The sequence below is a fragment of the Castanea sativa genome, chromosome 6 (assembly GCF_040712315.1).
Source record: "Castanea sativa cultivar Marrone di Chiusa Pesio chromosome 6, ASM4071231v1".
Taxonomy (NCBI): Eukaryota; Viridiplantae; Streptophyta; class Magnoliopsida; order Fagales; family Fagaceae; genus Castanea; species Castanea sativa.
Window position 1 is genome coordinate 54,138,317 of NC_134018.1, and position 18,796 is coordinate 54,157,112.

The 18,796-nt window shown below is 32.3% G+C and overlaps 1 protein-coding gene across 2 annotated transcripts in view; it reads right to left on the reverse strand.

Moving 5' to 3' along the window:
- LOC142641477 (BEACH domain-containing protein C2) overlaps nt 1-2,980 on the reverse strand; it is a 43,446-nt gene extending 40,466 nt beyond the window's left edge. For both annotated transcript variants that reach the window (XM_075815918.1, XM_075815917.1), the window contains exons 1-2: nt 2,808-2,980; nt 14-2,116 (exon numbers count right to left, since the gene is read on the reverse strand). In XM_075815918.1, the coding sequence (XP_075672033.1) occupies nt 14-2,051 (2,038 nt within the window). In that variant the 5' untranslated portion in view covers nt 2,052-2,116; nt 2,808-2,980. The remainder of the gene's footprint in view (nt 1-13; nt 2,117-2,807) is intronic.
- Nucleotides 2,981-18,796: the final 15,816 nt, after the last annotated feature.

Consider the following 18,796-nt stretch of genomic DNA (forward strand, 5'->3'; position numbering starts at 1 on the left):
GAAATGAGTTAACCTGCAGCGCCAGAAGGAGAAGCATCTGGACAGAATCTACCACTTAGCAAACTCGGGTGATAGAGAAGATGAATGCATCCACCAATTTCTGCATCCAAAAGAGAACTTTCCTCTGCCAAGCTTTGCACATGATCATTTGCCGCTAACCATGGTAGTCCAGCTCCACTACCAAAAGAAGGCAGCACATCTCCTCCTCTAGAAGCCAAACGTGCCATCCTTTCTGGACCAATTGGTTCCTTAAAGATATAAACAGGCCCCATCTCGGCAAACAAAGGGCACTGACGTCGTCGACGTTGTAAACCAGCCATTGTAGGAGGGGGATTTGTCCCAATACAGCAAAATGCAAGTGACTTGGAAATCCGAGGAAACTCAAAAGGACGGCTTTCATACAAGGATCCATCGATATACAATCTCAATTCGCTTTCTGCTTTCCCAAGCAGCCCTTGCTTGCATGTATGCTCCAAACCAATAAAGTACCAGCATTGTGGCTTAAATGCATGAGTAAAATGCAAAGAAGCCTTCTTTCCCTTTCCACTGCCACATTCAACCACCAAAAACTGTGCATGAAAGTATGCCTCAATCCCCTGATTATCAGCAGATAAGAAACTGAAGAGCCGAGGCATGTGTGCTGTGCCTTCACCAGCAAGTGCACTAGCAGCGGCAGCAGCTGACATAGCTGACGATTTTCCAGACTTTGCTGCTGCAGCTGCAGCAATAGCAGCAGCAGCAGTGGCTGTATTTAATGTGTCTGCAAAGGATTCAATGTAAATCCACGTTGCAAATGCATAACCATTAGTGAATGGCCAACGACTGTCACCAGGCCCTAGCAAACCAGAGCTTTCACCATCAAACTCAAATGTTTGTGCTGGTCCCTTTGATTCCTTTCCACCCATTGCTTTCTCCAATGCAAGCATTAAGCGAGTAGCCCATACAGTGGTAAGCGTTCTTGTAATGACTTGAAGCCATTTATGCAAATCAATAACACTAAGTGAATGTCCAGCTAAGTATTGGATGCAGTAGCATAAAGGAGTTCCATCCCATCTCATTTGCTCTGTTGAACCAACTTCCTGAGCAAAAATCTTCTCTGCTGTGCTTAAAAGAACTCCTAACAAACCAGCCATAGAGCACATTGCTCTATTTCTTGTGCAAGCCCGTAATATAGCAAGCAATCCCCTAACCATTCGTGTCCTAGGGGACATGATAACCTCACTATCACCAGCCCAAGGAAGCCATGGAATAAGTTCACCCGCCACTGTGGCAGCCCGAGAATTTAGCATAACACTAGGAGGATTGTTATCCTCGTCCTCTTCGAAACTTTCAACACCACCCATTGTTGCAAGAAGTGAATCAACTACCAAGAAAGCAATGCTGTCCATTTCATCACCACTTCCAAAATTCTCCTCACCAGTAACAATATTCTTTAATTTTTCCAAGCTTTCAGGCTTCCCCATAATTGCAGAATCCACTAAATGCAACAACTCTGGAGACACATTTGGCATAACAGGTTTGGGCCTAGGCCTTGGTGGTGAAGAAATGGGAGAATATGCAGCATCTGTATATACAGAAGAATCAAAACTAGTTGATGAGGAAGATTTGTTATGACCTAACTGTCTCTCTCGCCCAGGGCCTGATATGGGGTAATCATGTTTTATCTCAGCAACTGAAGAAGAATCAATTTCTGCCCCAGACATGCCAGATAATTGAGAACCATCATGAAACCGATCGGATGAGTGTCTTAAATGATCCGAACTCGAAGAGCGATTTGATTCCAAATCACCACCACCCACTCCCAGAGATTCATCAACAGACTTCTCCTGATCTTTCAACGATACCTGCTCAAACTGTTCTTCGTCCATGACCGTGGTCACAGAATCAACTCCTAGAGAACCTACATTTGTATTTCCAATCTCAGTGCCAATGCCATTGATAACCCGCTGAGACAATCCTATTCTTTCCTGTACGCCACCAATCAGTTCATTACTATCTGAATCCTTCTCAGAAATTGCCCTAACTTCTTTTACTTCTTCTTCTTCTTCCATATTAGTATTGCTTTTTCAAACAAAAAAAGCTAGCAAATACTCGCTCAAACTATATTCATGCCGAGCTACACACAAAGATTACAAGAAACCATAGTCAAATATCGTCAAAACCAATATAAACTAAGCGAATCAAATACGTGAAACGTGTTATTAATAGAACCTTCATACTGTTTCAGCTAAAATTCAAAACGAAACAGAGAATAAATCCATCTAAATCATTACAAACTCCTAAAAAGAACGTGATTAACGAAACAATACATGAAGCAAACTGCATGTACATAATGAAGTCTTCAAAGAATTGAAAAATCAACTAACTGATCCAAAGCCGAAAGAAAGCCTAATAGATACTATCTTTGGCCACTGTTAAGGCAAGCCTTCCACTTCTCTAAAACCATAACCAAAAAGCGTAGAATTCAAAGTGTGAATACCATAAAAAGGAAGAAAAATGAATTAAACAAGAAATTCACAGATCTAGCTATGTATATAGAGATTAGATAGATATTGAATTATCAAAACGACAATGGATCGTATTGTATTGCATCGCATTGCATTGCGGAGTAGATCAACTCGGCAAATGGATCTGACGAATTGGACCGTTACAATGTGAGAAACTTTCATACATTGAATCAGCTCTGATCGGAGCATTTATTTTTTCAAAAAGCATAAATCAGATTGATAAATTAACATTAGAAGAAGAAGAAAAAAAAAATGGAAATGGAAGATTGACCAGAAAGGAAAGGGAGGTGAAATTGGTACCTTGGGAAATGGATCCAAGCAACAGATTCAAATCGGGTTCGGGTCCCTGTGTTTGATTCGGCAGCGAGAGAATTTGATTGGAATGGAAAGGGGAGAGAGAGAGAGAGAGATTTAAGAATGGGGGAAGAAAGAAGGAGAAAGAGAAGGCGAATTGGGCGCGAGAGAGAGAATGAGAATTGGTGGATTTGGGAGCTAATAGTAATTATATGCAAAGGCTTGTGTATGTGGTTGCCCAGTCAAATAATAATCAAATTAACTTTACTTTACTTTAATTTTTAGCTAACATTATGCAAAGGGTAATTACGCCAAATTTTTTTTCCAAGCTTTTATAAGTTTCCGTCAGTTGCACTGCAAATCTTTGTTTTCTCTTTGCTTGTAAGTGAAGGTTTTGAATTTTGATTGGAAGATCAAGTCCAACCTTGTCATGGCATTCATTAACATTCTTTTTTTTCTTTTTCTTTTTTCTTTTTGGGTTTAAGAATACAGTTAGTGAATTGTAATTTTAATCTCAAGTTTAAATTTTGCTATTTTAGCCTGTTATTTTTGATAATGCTGTTCTTTTAGTCCTTTTGTCCATTACCACTTGAAAAAACATAGTTAACTCTCTTATAACAATATCGTTTTATTTTCGAATATTTAAAAAAAATGATTTAAAACAATGTTTTTATAAGAGAGTTAACTGTGTTTTTTCAAATGGTGATGGATGGAGTGATTAAAATGATTGCATTGTCAATATTAATGGACTAAAATGGTAAAAATTAAACTTAGTGGACTAAATGACAATTCAACAAACTTATAGGCTATAAATTGTATGTTTGCATTTTATATTCTTTTAGTTAAATTCAATTTAGTCCCCTAAATCTTATTTCCAATGTTAAATGAATTATTGAAAAAACAAGATTTTACAACATTTTCAAATTAATATTAAAATAAATATTGCATCCATGTGTAAAGTGATAGGCTATTTTAGGAATGTTATAAAATTATTGTGAACTTTTGTTGTACTCCCAACTATATTGTTGTTAAATTAGTTATTTTTTATTAATTTGATCTCTCGATTCTGTTTGGGAATTGTTTATTTCCAGTAATTTATTTGCCTTTTTATCAAAAGATATAATTTTTTATAACTTTTATATTAATTTTTTTTATCAAAAAACTAAAAGCTAGATTATTTTGACACAAAAAAAAAAAACTTAGACAAAAAAAGCAAAAAAAAAAAATTCAACAATTCCTAAATGCACACCTTAATTTATAAATTGAGTCAAAATGATCTTTTTGTTCAATTTTATAAACAAATAACATCGTTTAAAGTTTAAACATTCATTATATGTGTCTTTTAGCATATCTTGTTTATTAATAAGCATTGTTTAATCTAAGCCAAAAATAAAAAGAGTATTGCTTAAAAATAAAAATAAAAAGGAATGTTTAAATGTTTTCATATGTTAATGGATTTGCAAAATGATTAAATTGGATCCGATGAGGATAATTTTGTAATTAAACCTTGACGAAAGAAAAGGCGACGAACACATCAATCTCATCGGCATCGCTTATTATAGATGACTACATCATATAGTCTACGGCTTCATATCAAAGCTGACGACCTACCTTAGTGACAACATTAGAAGCTGATGAGAACAAGCTGAAAAGGATAAGTGAACCTCCGTCGAATCTGACATGACCTTGCTTGATATCCACGCATACGTGTATAAGGAGACATTTTGCGCCACACGTTTAACCCTAATAAAAAATACTCCTATAAGGAATGAACTCTAGGAGATACGCAAATCCAAGAGGTTCTCTCCTATAAGGAAAGAACTTCTTGATCAAGGTATAGATGTCAACCCTACACTACTATAAATACCCCAAAACCCTCACAAACTAAAGTACGCATAATTCACATCAGTTTTGGCACTCCAGAGTTGTAAACAAGAGATTTCTCTAACTTGAACGTCGAAGAGTATTTGGCCGGTACTACATCGGTACTCCTCTTAAGGTCTTCAGCTTTTATATTGTTCTTAAGGTCTTCAGCTTTTATATTGTGCAAGTTCTCTATTGGGAGCATGTGATGACCGGATGACTTACGGATAATTTTCGGTATCATCAGGATCATTTTAACAAAGTGGGGATTAAATTGACAAAAATTAAACTTGAAGGACTAATTTAACAATTGAAGTTCTTTAAATAAAAAACTGAAGAAAAAAAATCAAGAATTAAATCGAATTTTCGGGTTTTTTCTTTTTTCTTTTTTTTTTCAAATCACCGAAAACGAAAAAATATTTCAGCTTTCGGGACATTTTGAAGGAGGTTCGGAATTCGATACGCGTAAACATTGGGCTAAAGAAATTGCTTTCGGCATTTAAATTAGGTGGTATCCCAAACCAGGCCATGTTCGCCAGATTGGATTGAAAAAAATAATCATTTGCGGCCTAACGGGGAATAAGGCCCATTGACTCAATTTTCTAAGGAGTTCAATGATTTTTCCAATTAAAGCCTACTGTATCGTGTGGGCACCAAGGTTTTGGTAACTTCCAATGGATGTTCATCTGAAAGTTTTTTCAACCTATCCTACTAAACATGACTCACCGTATATATAAATTTATATTATTATTATTATTTTTAAAAAAAGTTTATGTCTTCTTATTTTGAGAATTAGTTTTGATGAATTTAAAATTTTAGAATAAAATTCAGGCATATTACATAAATTGTAATATTTAATTAAAAAATGCAAATTATTGATAAAAGCCCAATTTTTTACACAGCATGAAACATGTAAGCACAATCTATCTACTCAACCTAACTCAATAAGTTGGATTGGGTTGAAAAATGGAAAAACTCCTCCAGAGAAATTGTGACTATGAGTCACGATTTCAATTATTTTTTAGACTGTGCAAAACTGTGTAAAACAGTTTACATGTAACAAACATAGCTTGCTTTCTTATATACCTCACAACATGTGAATAGACCCCCCCGGGGCAGGGTCAAGAGTAATGTTTGTGCTAATGGTGTACCATAGTGCCAGACATTATGAAAAAATTTGCCAAATAGTAACTTCTTAGGAAAATTTAGGTGAATAGTATATGTTTGAAATTATTTAGTAATGTAGACTATTTTTGAAATTCGAGTTTAGCTAACTCGAGTTCCAATTAGTAATCATATGATGTGGATTTTAAATAATAAAAAAAACACGTGAAACTCGAAGTCCACTTAAAAAAACAAAAAGCTATTCATGAAGCTTCTAAAAAGCTCTACTCCCAAGTCCCACCACTTATCCCACGTGATGGCATATTCTAATGTTTTGGCTTTTATGTTTCCAAAGTCTTAGGGCATGTTTGGTATACAATCTCAAACTCACATTTTAACATTTTAAACAACTTTACATACATTTCTACCCACTTTTTTACTCACACAAATTTCAAAAAACTACAAAAATCTCATCTCAAATTATTCTACCAAACACCCTCTAATACTTCCTGCACCTTTTGTCCACCTTACTAGTCATTATATTTTACTGTCCTGGAACTCGAGTTTATCAAACTCGAGGTTTTTTTTTTTTTTTAGACTTATACTATCGGACCTCAAGTTTGTTAAACTCGATTTTAAGTTGGAACTCGAGTTTGCCAAGCTCGAGTTTCAAAATCAGTCTACATAACTAAATAACTTCAAATGCATGCTATTTACCTAAAATTTTCCTAAAAAGCTACTATTCGGCCAATTTTGCCCAGGCATTGCCCATCAATTCCATGTAGAATTTCTTTTGCTTTATCACAATCTTTATATCCAAATACCCCCGATCCTCGCCTAAGAATATCTAATAAGAAGACCGCAAGGGATCAAAATTGCTTGCTTAGCTCTCCTGTTTTTCTACAAGAAGAGACAAGGAGCTAATACATTTAGGTTCTGAACTCAACTTTCCCTTATTCGTTCCCTTGTTCCTACTTTCTTCTTTGAAAAGAGATCGTTGTTTGTACACCATTTGCAAAAAATCTCGGAATGTGAATCAAACTTTATGGTTTCCATTATCATCCATCATTAACTGGCTGGGCATAGCCTTTCGTTTTTTGCCATGTCCTTAGCATTGGGGTGCTCTGCATGCCTTGTATGTAATATTCACCATACGTTAATGGGATTTTGAAACAGAAATAGATTTTTTTTTAATTTTTTTTATGGGGATGAACTTATGGAAATTTCCCATTACTGGCCTTTTGAGAATGAGAAATGTTTCTTTTTTCCCATTTCTTCCCACTACACCGCACCATATCCAGCTAAAAATTAATTTGAAAATGGAAAAGATTGACTGCTCTAAAAAAAGGAAGTGTCAAATGCTGTGTAACAAATGATAGTTGATTACACACAAAAATTCTCAAAAAAAGAGAGTTTTATTGATACTTATAACATTACACATACTTTGCTACACACACTACTGTTCACTATTCACTCTTTGATTTTTTTATTTCCTTACACTTGCATCTACTTTCTTAGCTTATGTACTTATTTCTTTCTAAAAGTGCTTATGCACTTAGAGCATTTGCATCAAATGTATAGAATACTAAATTTTTAGCATTTAGTACATCAAGCACAAAAAATTACATTCATGAGATGTGTCAAATTTGGCATTTGCTATGGTATCATCCAGGGACGGAGCCAGACTATCAAGGGAGGGGGGGCTAAAAAATCATAACTAAAATACTTTTTTTTTAATCAAAATACTAATTTGTTAGTAAGATTTTTGCTAATATTTATTATTTACCTAATAATACTTTGTTGTTTCTTTGATGTAATTATAAAGATGTCAAACTATTTACAAAAATAAAAAATGACAAACTAAAAGAAAAAACAACACAACCATGTCAATGACTCAATAAAAAATAACACTGCCACTAACCCACTCTACCACCGCCAATAGTTTTCTATAAAGAACTACCAAAAAAAAAATTGACACAGTTTTTTTTCCTTCTTTCACCACAAACTCCCAAAAAAAGGCATAAACTTCAAATGTTCAAACAAGACCATCACCACACACACTAAGAGAACTCAAAATCATAATTCGACCCAAATCAAAATTTGAATAACCCCAAAACATAAAAAAATATAAAAATAAAAACCAAACTTACTTTTAAAGGATCTTTCACATTAAGTTTAAGTTCCACCTTGACTTCCTTTAGCAAATTTGGTGGCATGTGGCAACAATTTACTCAAACACTTTCTTCTAAAGGTGGTGGTGTGGTCTTTTATAGACTTTTTGACTCCATTCAACTAAAATCCTTTCACGGGTATTTGAGTGTTTTTTTTACCTAGAAATTTTATTGGGAATTATGATGAGAGCAGTGAGAGTATGAGATTGGCATACAAATGTGATTTTTATTTTTTTTTAAATCAGACTTTGGGCTGATTTTATGTTGTTTGGGCTTATTTATGTGATTTTTTGGGCTCTTTCATAGTTTTAAAGGGCATTTTGGGGACCAAATTTAATTTTTCATGGGCCAGATTCAAATTTATGTATAATACAAGTGCTTTTTTCTTGTCGGACTAGGGGGCAATGCCCCCCTGTTCCAAACATAGCTCCGTCCCCTATCATTCTAACAATAGAATAGCATGGACAAGTATGCTATTAATATTTTGAATTTTTTTATTCATACATTTTCTCTCATTTCTGTTGAATGGCTGAGCATTACTAAAATTTGCTCTCGTGTGATGTTGGGACTTGGGAACCAAAAAGAAATAATAATAAAAAAATTTAGAAAAATAATATTTAAATAAAGTGTAAAAGAATAAAAGATATGATGTAAATTGTAGAGTGTATTATAAAGTGTTATGTTAAAATAGATAAAATAGTTTTTACATTTCAAAATAATTTTTTTTAAAAGGCTAATAATGTCAAATTGTACACGTACGATACACTTTTTTTTTTTTTTTTTTCTTTTGATGAATTATTGGATGCACTTTAAGTTAATGCATACGGAGAATGAAATGACAATTTTTTTAAAAGGCTAATAATGTCAAATTCTACATGTACTGGATACACTTTTTTTTTTCTTTTGATGAATTATTGGATGCACTTTAAGTTAATGCATACGGAGAATGAAATGACAATTTTTTTAAAAGGCTAATAATGTCAAATTTTACATGTACTGGATATATATATATTTTTTTCTTTTGATGAATTATTGGATACACTTTAAGTTATTGCACATGGAGAATAAAAATGACAAAATGTAGCTACAAAATTAGTTGTATCTTAAACTTACAATCTTATTCAATAAACTAAATATTATTATATAATTTGAAAATCTAACTAGTAAATTGCATGTTCTTTATGTTCTTAATATACATATTAAATTTTGTGTCAATCAGATATTATTCACTATATAATTTATAAGCTTATATTTTATGCATAATTTTAAACTATACAAATTTAATTTAAACAATTTATTGATGACATAATTATTGATCTTTAATTTTTTTGAAATTTTACAAGTATAGAAAATATAAGAATAAGATGTAATCCAGTAGTAAATTTGTCAAAATTTAAATTAAATAAAGAAATATTGACTGAGATTGTAGTTTTAATTTTGTCCAAAATTAAACGAAAAATGTACCGAATTCATGAAAAACAAACCTATACTGCACAAAGCAGAAAGAGACAGAATGCATTAAAAGCCTATGACCTACCTACATGTTGAAAATGTTTCATGCGTGGAAGAAGAAAAGCCTAGGAAAGCGGGTCGGCCCTGGCCCCTAACATTAGAAAGGCCCCTAAATAATGAATGAATGAATAATGTACCGAACTCATGAAAAACAAACCTGTACTGCGCAAAGCAGAAGAGACAAAATGCATTAAAAGCCTATGACCTACCTACATGTTGAAGATGTTTCATGCGTGGAAGAAGAAAAGCCAAGCAAAGCGGGTCGGCCCTGGGCCCATAACATAAGAAAGGCCCCTAAATATGGGGCCACTAGTAAGTTGCTGTTGTTGTTTTTTTTTTTTTTTTAATTAAAAAAAAAATGTGGGTTATGTACTGTTTTTTTCATTATTAAGGAAGAACTAAAAAGTTAAAGTTATGTTAGCAGATTTCAAGTTTTACTTCAAAACTCATAAGTTAAATAAATTTATATTTCACTAATAAAAAAAATCAATATTTATTTATTTTTTTGTTGATGTGTCACATTATTGTAATGATTTAACATTTTTTTCAAAAATATTATGAATAAATAGAAATTCAACCTAATCACCATTAAGTGAATGAAAAAAAAAATGATAAAACTACCACAAATTTTACAACAAAAAACTTACAAAATGATGTAGCAAGTATATGATTGGTGTTTCTTAAAAAATATAATAAATGAATATTTGAATAATTTATTTTTTATTGGTAACACTTAAGTTTGTAAAACCCATATAGTTGTATCACTAGCTCATGGGTGAATTGGACATACTAAAAAGTAAGAATTAATAATACATTTGAAATTAAAAAAAATCGTAATATAAAAAACAAATTAAATATTATTTAAATGATACTTAAATATAAAAAAAATATTTTAAAAACTTTCACTTTAGACCTCAAACTATTTTGTACTCGCCCTAAAGGTATCTTGCAAGCATGACTATTTTGTGCAATATTTCTAACGGTGGATCCTTTTTTTTTTTTTTTTTTTTTTGAGAAAATAGTGTGTCCACTTTTATTTTATTTTTTTTTATAAGAAAAAAAATGCTACCATTAATTTTAATGGTTAAACATTTGGGACATTTTCTACCTTTGTGATTCATTAAAAAAAGTTTTTCATGTAGTATGTGTTTGGCAAAAATTAAAAAAGTTAGCTTATTTTACTATTTAGCTTATTTTTGTTACTATTCATGGCTTCACTGTACTTTTTGGTACTATTCATGAGTCCCACTGTATTATTTTAGCTAATTTTTACATTTATCTACAGTACTTTCAGCAAAAAAATTCTAATTTTAATAAATAAACGGATTTCAAACAGACCCGTAGTTTTTGTTATTATTATATTTCTCTTATTTTATATTGTAACGTATGTTAGGGCATATTAAAGTGGTATAATTTGGCCCAACTGAAATTTTTTTTCCCCGACTCTGCCACTGTATACAATATATTAATGATGAAAACATTAAAAAAAAAAAAAAGAAGGGAAAATGTTTTCAACATCATTTCTTTGATAGCAGACTACCCCAAAACAAGTGATTTTCACATAACACGTTTTTCTTACAAAGAAAATATATATTTGACACGACAACAAATATATCAATTGCTTTCTCGCTTCTCAATAAGAGCATTCACAGCAAAGAAATTAAAATTTTTAGCATTTAGCAACTTAAAATGCTACATTATTTATTTTAACAACACACTTTACAATACACATAATATCAAAACTTCTATTTTAACATACACCCTATTAAAATAATATAAATAAACAAATAAAATAAATATAATAAACCACAACCCGCTACCACCATCAATCTCAGTAACCCACTGCCACCATCAATCACAACCCATAAACACCCACTGCTACCCACTGCCACCATCAACCACAATCCATAAACACCCATTGCAACCCACTGGCACCATGACACACAAACACCCATCGCAACAAACTGCCACCATCACCCACTATAAACCACTGCCACCATCACCACCGTCTCCACCAAACAACCTTTGAAACCGACATCCCACAAAATCAACAACCTACCAAACAACAACCTCCACCACCCACCAAACCCATGAACCCAACAACGCCAAAATCCAATGCTAACACCGATCTTGACTAAATCCAAAACTCCACCACCCACCAAACCCATGAATCCAAAATGCCGAATTAACCACTATCTCAACCGGATTTTAACAACTCAAAAATTCCATGCCATACACCGAAGTGAATGAGAGGAGAAGAAAATAGGGGAGAAAAAGAGAGAGAGAAACGGCACTGCACTGAACAAAGACGAAAGAGGGAGAAGAAAGAGAGAGAGAGAGAGAAGAAGAAAAATAATTTTTAAGGGAAAGAAGGGAGAGAAGAAATAAAATATTATATTTTACAATAAGTTTGTAGTTGTTGTAAGTTGTTAAAGATGACAACTTACTATAGCTCTGTTGTTATTTTTTTTAAGTATAGCATCATTGTTGTAGCATACATTTTAGTTTCTTAGTTGCTAAAATAGCATTATGGCATTTATACCTCCTTTGTTGTGAATGATCTAAGGTGCTTGAAGATGAACGACTTCTACCATCACAAATATAGGGGCACGCTTAAAAAGACGAAAACATATGGTTAATGCCATTTGGATGGAGGCGAGAGAGAAAGAGTAGAGCAAAGTTAAGTAGAGTTAATCAAAAATTGGTAAATCCTTTTGTGATTGTTGTGCAGCCCACAAACATTGAGAAATTATTACTAATGAAACACATAGTGTAGCCCGTGTCTCAATTCCAAAATGGCAACAATCACAAGCTTGATTTTTAGCTTCAATGCTTGAATCAAAGAACTAAGTTACCACAAATCCAAGCATGACAAATTGCCTTCCAGTGTCATGCCCAAGAACTAACTTTGTTCTCTACATTTACTTTGGAACCTTCCAATGTCATGATGCAAATCTGTTATTATACAATGATACAGAACCAAACTTTCATTGGTGGATGTATGCTATGATGACACGTGTTCCTTTCTCAAAACATATATACTACAGTGACATTTTAACAACTTACAATATTTAATTGGTATTATATGGACAAACTGTCACGCCCCGAACCCAACTATAAAGATAGACATGAAACAATCGCCGCACGCTTATAAAGTAAGCACCCTACAAGTGTGCAAGGCCTTCTTAGCAATTAAAATTTATCCTCAAAAATTATATTAAATAAATAAATAATACCTCAACAATTTCTTTATGAATAGATCTCCAATAATTCAAAAGATCAAAATTCAAACCTCATGTACATAATGCCAATTGGCCAAAAGATATAAGACCATTACAAGACCATCTAATCCCAAAATTACTAAGCTTCTTTCATGCTCACAACACAACAGCAAAACTCAAAAAATTTGCTATTCTTCACAATCTGAAACTGGATAGGAAAAAGGGAGTGAGTTGACAACTCAATAAGTAACCAAAGTCCTAATAAGTTCTGTCAAGTAATAGATCTGTAAAGTAGAAGATGTAATATATGTTTTCAAAAGTTATAATATACTATGTGTTTCCAAAATAATTGAAGAAGTTTCATAGTTTTAAAATAATAAGTTGCACATAGACACATACTTTAATCTTACAAATATATCATAGATGGTTTAGAAAATTGTTAGTTTTCCATATATCAAAAGCTATAACTTACAGTAGGTTCCAAAAGCACACAAGCAATTTTAGTGACTCAAAATAGTTCAAATACTCAAACATTTTCAAAATCACACATGTAGTTTTAAGGACTCAAAATAGTTCAAATATTCAAACATAATTCATATTCTTAACAATCTTATGACTATGGTCACGCTATATTCTCGTGACTGGGCATCAAAGTACCAGTGAATAACTTTCATTGGCTGAGTATCAAAGTATCAATGAATAACTCTCATTGATTTAGGTATCAGAATACCAATGAACAACCCTCATTGGTTGGGTATCAGAGTACCAATGAATAACCTCCATTGGTTTGGATATCATAATACCAATGAATAACCCCTATTGGCTGAATATCAGAATCAATTCATAGTCAGATAGACTATAATCATATATATGAAATCATAATTTCTAACAAAAATAAATCTTATTCATGCATATATATAAAAATCAGTATTAAAATATATTTGTAATAATCCTTGTTAGGAAATTTAAACCCCAGTTGATAGAATTAACAAGTTTTAAACCCAAATTATTAATTAGATTTATTATGAATAAAACTTGTTAAAACAAACAAATATCAATATTATGTCACAAATAATGCAGCGGAAAAAATAAATAAGATAAGATATGATGACCTAGGAAAACCAATGAAACCAACTAGTTTCATAGTGACAAACCTGGGGGGAAACCTTCCCAAAAAGCAATTCATTATAGTAAAGAGAAATTTCAGATCTAGTACAAAACTTTTGTCCCTAGACTCTACAATCCCCGTAGATGAACTCACAGCAGAAACCTTCTACCGCTTCAGAACCTCTGAACTCTTTAATATATGAACGCCACCATTTGATGCACGGATCCCAGTACGTGACTAATTCCTTTGCACAAATCCTAGTACGTGACTTATTCACCAACTTGAGGAAGAAGAATGTTGGCTGCAAAGTTCTTCACTTCATCAACAATGAATATCAAGAAGCACTTGGTTACAAAACCTTAAGGCGCAAAGACGCAGTAGCTTCTTTTAGAGAGAATAAGGCTTTGGTCATCTTTTGCATATGTTCTCCTTGTATTCTCTCATGTGACCTCTAAAATAAGCCTTATATATGCTTAGGGTTGTGAGAAAAGAAACCCTACACAAATACAAAAGCACGGGCCGAAAATCAGATCTGAAAATTCTGATTTCCGTAACCTCGATAGATAGTTATCTGTCGAGCAGCTGTTCACAGGTGCCTGCAGGTGTTGAGCTATCTGTCCAGTTTTAGTGAACACATTTTCTTCACTTGTTTCTTGGTCCAATCTTCATGGTTTAATACTAGACTTTAACAACATGTTCTTTGAACTATAAAACACATCCTAGATCTACCCAATTACAAGTAAAGTGCGTTTTGTCAAAGGATTAGCTAACTGCATAAAATATGTCATTAACAATCCTTTACTTGAAATCAGTGTTACAATAGAAATGAAAATTCTAACAATTACAAACAATTTTCATTAGTTAAAAATACATTAATATAAGCAAAATAAAACTCAATTAGGATAAGGTTACTTATCTCAGCTAGCTTATAACAAAAAACTTCTCCTTAATACTTTCTCTAAAATCCTTAGATATCACCTAAACAATTTACAAGTATCATTTACTCAATAATCAAATAATTTAAGAAAGACTTATAAAAGTACCCGACCAGAAGAAAAACTACTAAAAATATCCAACAACTGTCGGTTGTTATCTCACACCAAAATTCTACATAGTCATAATATATATATATATATTCCTGCCATCATTAATGCCTTAAAGATAAGGCTATAACTCCTAGTACTATGTCACACTAGGAAAGAGAAGGCACGTGGGCCATCTTTCAAGTACTACACTTACGTTTACAACTTTTTATTTATTTATATTTTTTGGTAGCCGACCCATCTTCAGCAAATGCACTGTTACTTACACATTTTCTTTTTTTATTTATTTATTTTATTTTTTACTTGTCAAACCTCAAACCTAATCTTACACTTACTAGATTTTTTTTTTTCTCCCAAATCCATCAATTCAGGTACAGGTTCTTAAACAAAAACTGTGCAGAAACTTGACCCTATTATGCCTAAATCTGCAGCTTCAATTTATGCTTATTGCAACAAGTGTATATAAAAAGATTAAATTACCGAGCATAGAAAAATTTGCAGGTACAACGTCTAGTTTACCAAAAAATAAATCTAAACTTTTATACGTATACATCATTATAACTTTTGAATATTTAAATAGTTTCACTATTGGCCAGAATACTCACATAAAAATATACTCTAATTCCAAATAAAGCTTAGATTTAACAAGAAAGAGATTCCTAGGTTTTTACCTCAGGTGTGTAGTCAAACCTTCTCTACTTGAGTATTTTGGGCAGTTTCCTCTCTCAAAATATCTCTCTATATACATTAACTTAATAAACTTATATATAGCTAGGGTTACGATCTCATTTTCTAAAAATTCCCTTATAATTATGAATTGTAAAATTGACCCCATAAGAGATTTACTTAAATACCCTTCCTTTTAATCTTTTTTTTTTCCCGGGTATTACAATCTCTCCCATTTATAAGAATTTAGTCCTCTAAATTCATCACAAACTAAACCAATTTATCACGCTTCCGCTGCGCTACTCTAAAGCCACAATCGTATTGGTCTATACAAATTTATCTTCCATCACCATAGTAAGAACAATTAAACTATGAAGAATTCCCCCTTTTTTTTATGCCTACCACTTGACCCGAATTGCACTATAATTTACCTCCATAGTGAATATAAATTTCAAAACCCACATGTTCAAGTAAACCCAATAAAAACAATAGTTTCTTCAATAAGTAATCACTGATAATTCTAAATGGTGAAGGAGCCTCCAAGGTTGTGATAAAAGAAAACCACAATCAAAGTCTACCATAAATCATTATGCTGTGACATCCCATTGAGTTGTATATTACTTCCACTTAAATATAAGTTCAAAACTATTTCACAATATACGCATAGACTTTTCCTTCCTCAAAATTTGTAAAATAAAAATTTCCAAAGCAAATGGAGCCACGATGCTTCCGCCGCATAATAGAATACCACTATAAAATCTCTTACTCAATTACCCATAGTTTAAAAACAACCATATTACGAAAAATATAAGATTCTTTAAAGATATACATATCTCTAGTCTAAATAGCTTTCTAAGTTCCTTTCAATATGAATAAAAGTTCCAAAGCCCATTCGTTTAGATTAACCACAATAACTGATTTTCCATCAATTATTAATTTCAACAAAACTCCAAGGCCTAAGTAGTCTCCAAGAATTGCAGCAAGGGAAATCCACAATTTTGAGATTCACCATAGACCATTGAATGCTAGCATCCATTTAATTCTATATCTCAAAATTAAGTAGTGCATCCAAAGTTCCAATCCTTCCTAAGTCCAAAAGTACTTTACAACATATGCCTATATCACTATATCTTTTCTTCCTCAAGTTTTGTAAGAGAAAGAATTTTCAAAATATCCAAATGATACTTGGGCTGGAACTAATTGAAGAGCTAGGTTTCTTATAATTACATTGCCTATTATGAAAACAAATCTCTAAGTATACACCGGCTAGAAGGGAATAGTCCATGAAGTATCTCAAACCCTCCTTTGTTTGTTTGTTTGTTTTTTTTTTCTTCTTGAACTTGCCGATAATATGTCCAAGCAACCTAGAACTTAGAGTACAATGCAACTTTATAATTATTAACCACTTCTCAACATAAAACCAATGGACCACAACTGAATATAATTCAAATTGTAATAGTATTTCAAAATAAACTCTCTTGCCATCCCAAAACCTTCAATATCCAATCAAAATTATGGTTCACTATTCCACTTCAATACTACCGCGTTCTTGTGTTGTATCCACCTTATTTTTAATTGAGCCAATCCATTAACTCTTATTGGTTAAAATTCAAAGAATTACATTTCTAGCATCAAAACTTATTCCCAAGGATATTAAACAATTCTCCAAGTCCATAGAAAGAAAAATTAGGACCTCAACCTTCTAAGTAACAGAACATGTCTCAAAAACATTTAGGGACTACCTCACACATAGATTAGGCTATGGTAATCTATTTAGGTCAACGCTAACAAGAACAATGATCCAAAAGAAGGTCGGTCCTTAACATTAGCATCCAAGGAAGTCCACTGATATATTGCTGAATTCTTTAAAAACCCTCAGAATTTATATAATAACATATAATAGAATGTGAACTACAATAGCCACAAATTGATTTTCCCTTCACACTACGAACTTTCCGTTAATTTTATAACTCCATAAACTAAAATCAAGGAATCGTAGCTCTAACATCAAACCTTAACCCCTAAATAGAGTTCTGCAACAGTCAGTTCCCTAATAATGATCAAGCACTCCAAATTCAGAATGGGACATATAGTAAATTATCATTCAGTAATAAGACCTATGAGAATCCCCTACAGATCAAACTAACCTTAGGTAGGTTGACTATATTTGGCGAAACAATCAAATGAGTTTACAAAAGATCAGTCACAAAACAGTAAGAAGATTTCCTTTACTTGTTCTTTTCTCACTCTCTTTTCCTTTTTAATAAGAAGAAGAAGTTTTAATAACCAATTTGATCAATTACAAAATTTCAAGAATAAAACACACCCACTTAATACTAGTATAAGAACATAGAAATATATCAATTAAAATCCTCATTTTCATTTTATAAGTCACGTATGCATAAACCTAAGAGACATAAATATAAAATCCCAATGAATCTGACCTAACAAATTCATCATATGATGGAACCTCACCTACACTTCTCATCAAATCATCAAAAGAACACTATCTGTGGCTTAATAACCTTCATAAACAATGATTATAACTGTAATCCCTAGTACGCAAACCTTATTCCAAATAAAATCCTAGTATAGAGTCTACAAGATCATAACCTAAGCTCTGATACCATTAAAATTGTCATGCCTCGAACCCAACTATAAAGATAAGCATGTGACAACTGTTGCATGCTTATAAAGTAAGCACCCTATAAGTGTGCAAGGCCTTCTTAGAAACTAAAATTTATCATAAAAAATTATATTAAATACATAAATAAATAATACCTCAATAATTTCTTTATGAATAGATCTTCAATAATTCAAAAGAATCAAAATTCAAACCTCATGTACATAATGTCAATTGGCCAAAAGATATAAGACCATTATAAGACCATCTAATCCCAAACTTACTATGATTCTTTCATGCTCACAACACAACAACAAAACTTATTCTTCACAATCTTAAACTGAATGGGAAAAATGGGGTGAGTTGACAACTCAATAAGTAATCAAAGTCCTAATAAGTTCTATCAAGCAATAGATCTGTAAAGTATAAGATGTAATATGTGTTTTCAAAAGTTATAATGTACTATGTGTTTTCAAAATAACTAAAGAAGTTTCATAATCTTAAAATAATAACATCCGCTCATAATGATTAATTTTTACCATAAAACTAAGACTCCAATTGGTTTTTGATATTAGTGGGGATCAAATCCCAAATATCTTATTCAACAACAAGAGACTTTATCAGTTGAGCTAACTAAAACCCACTTAAAACAGTACATATATAGTAAAAACACCTATATGAAAT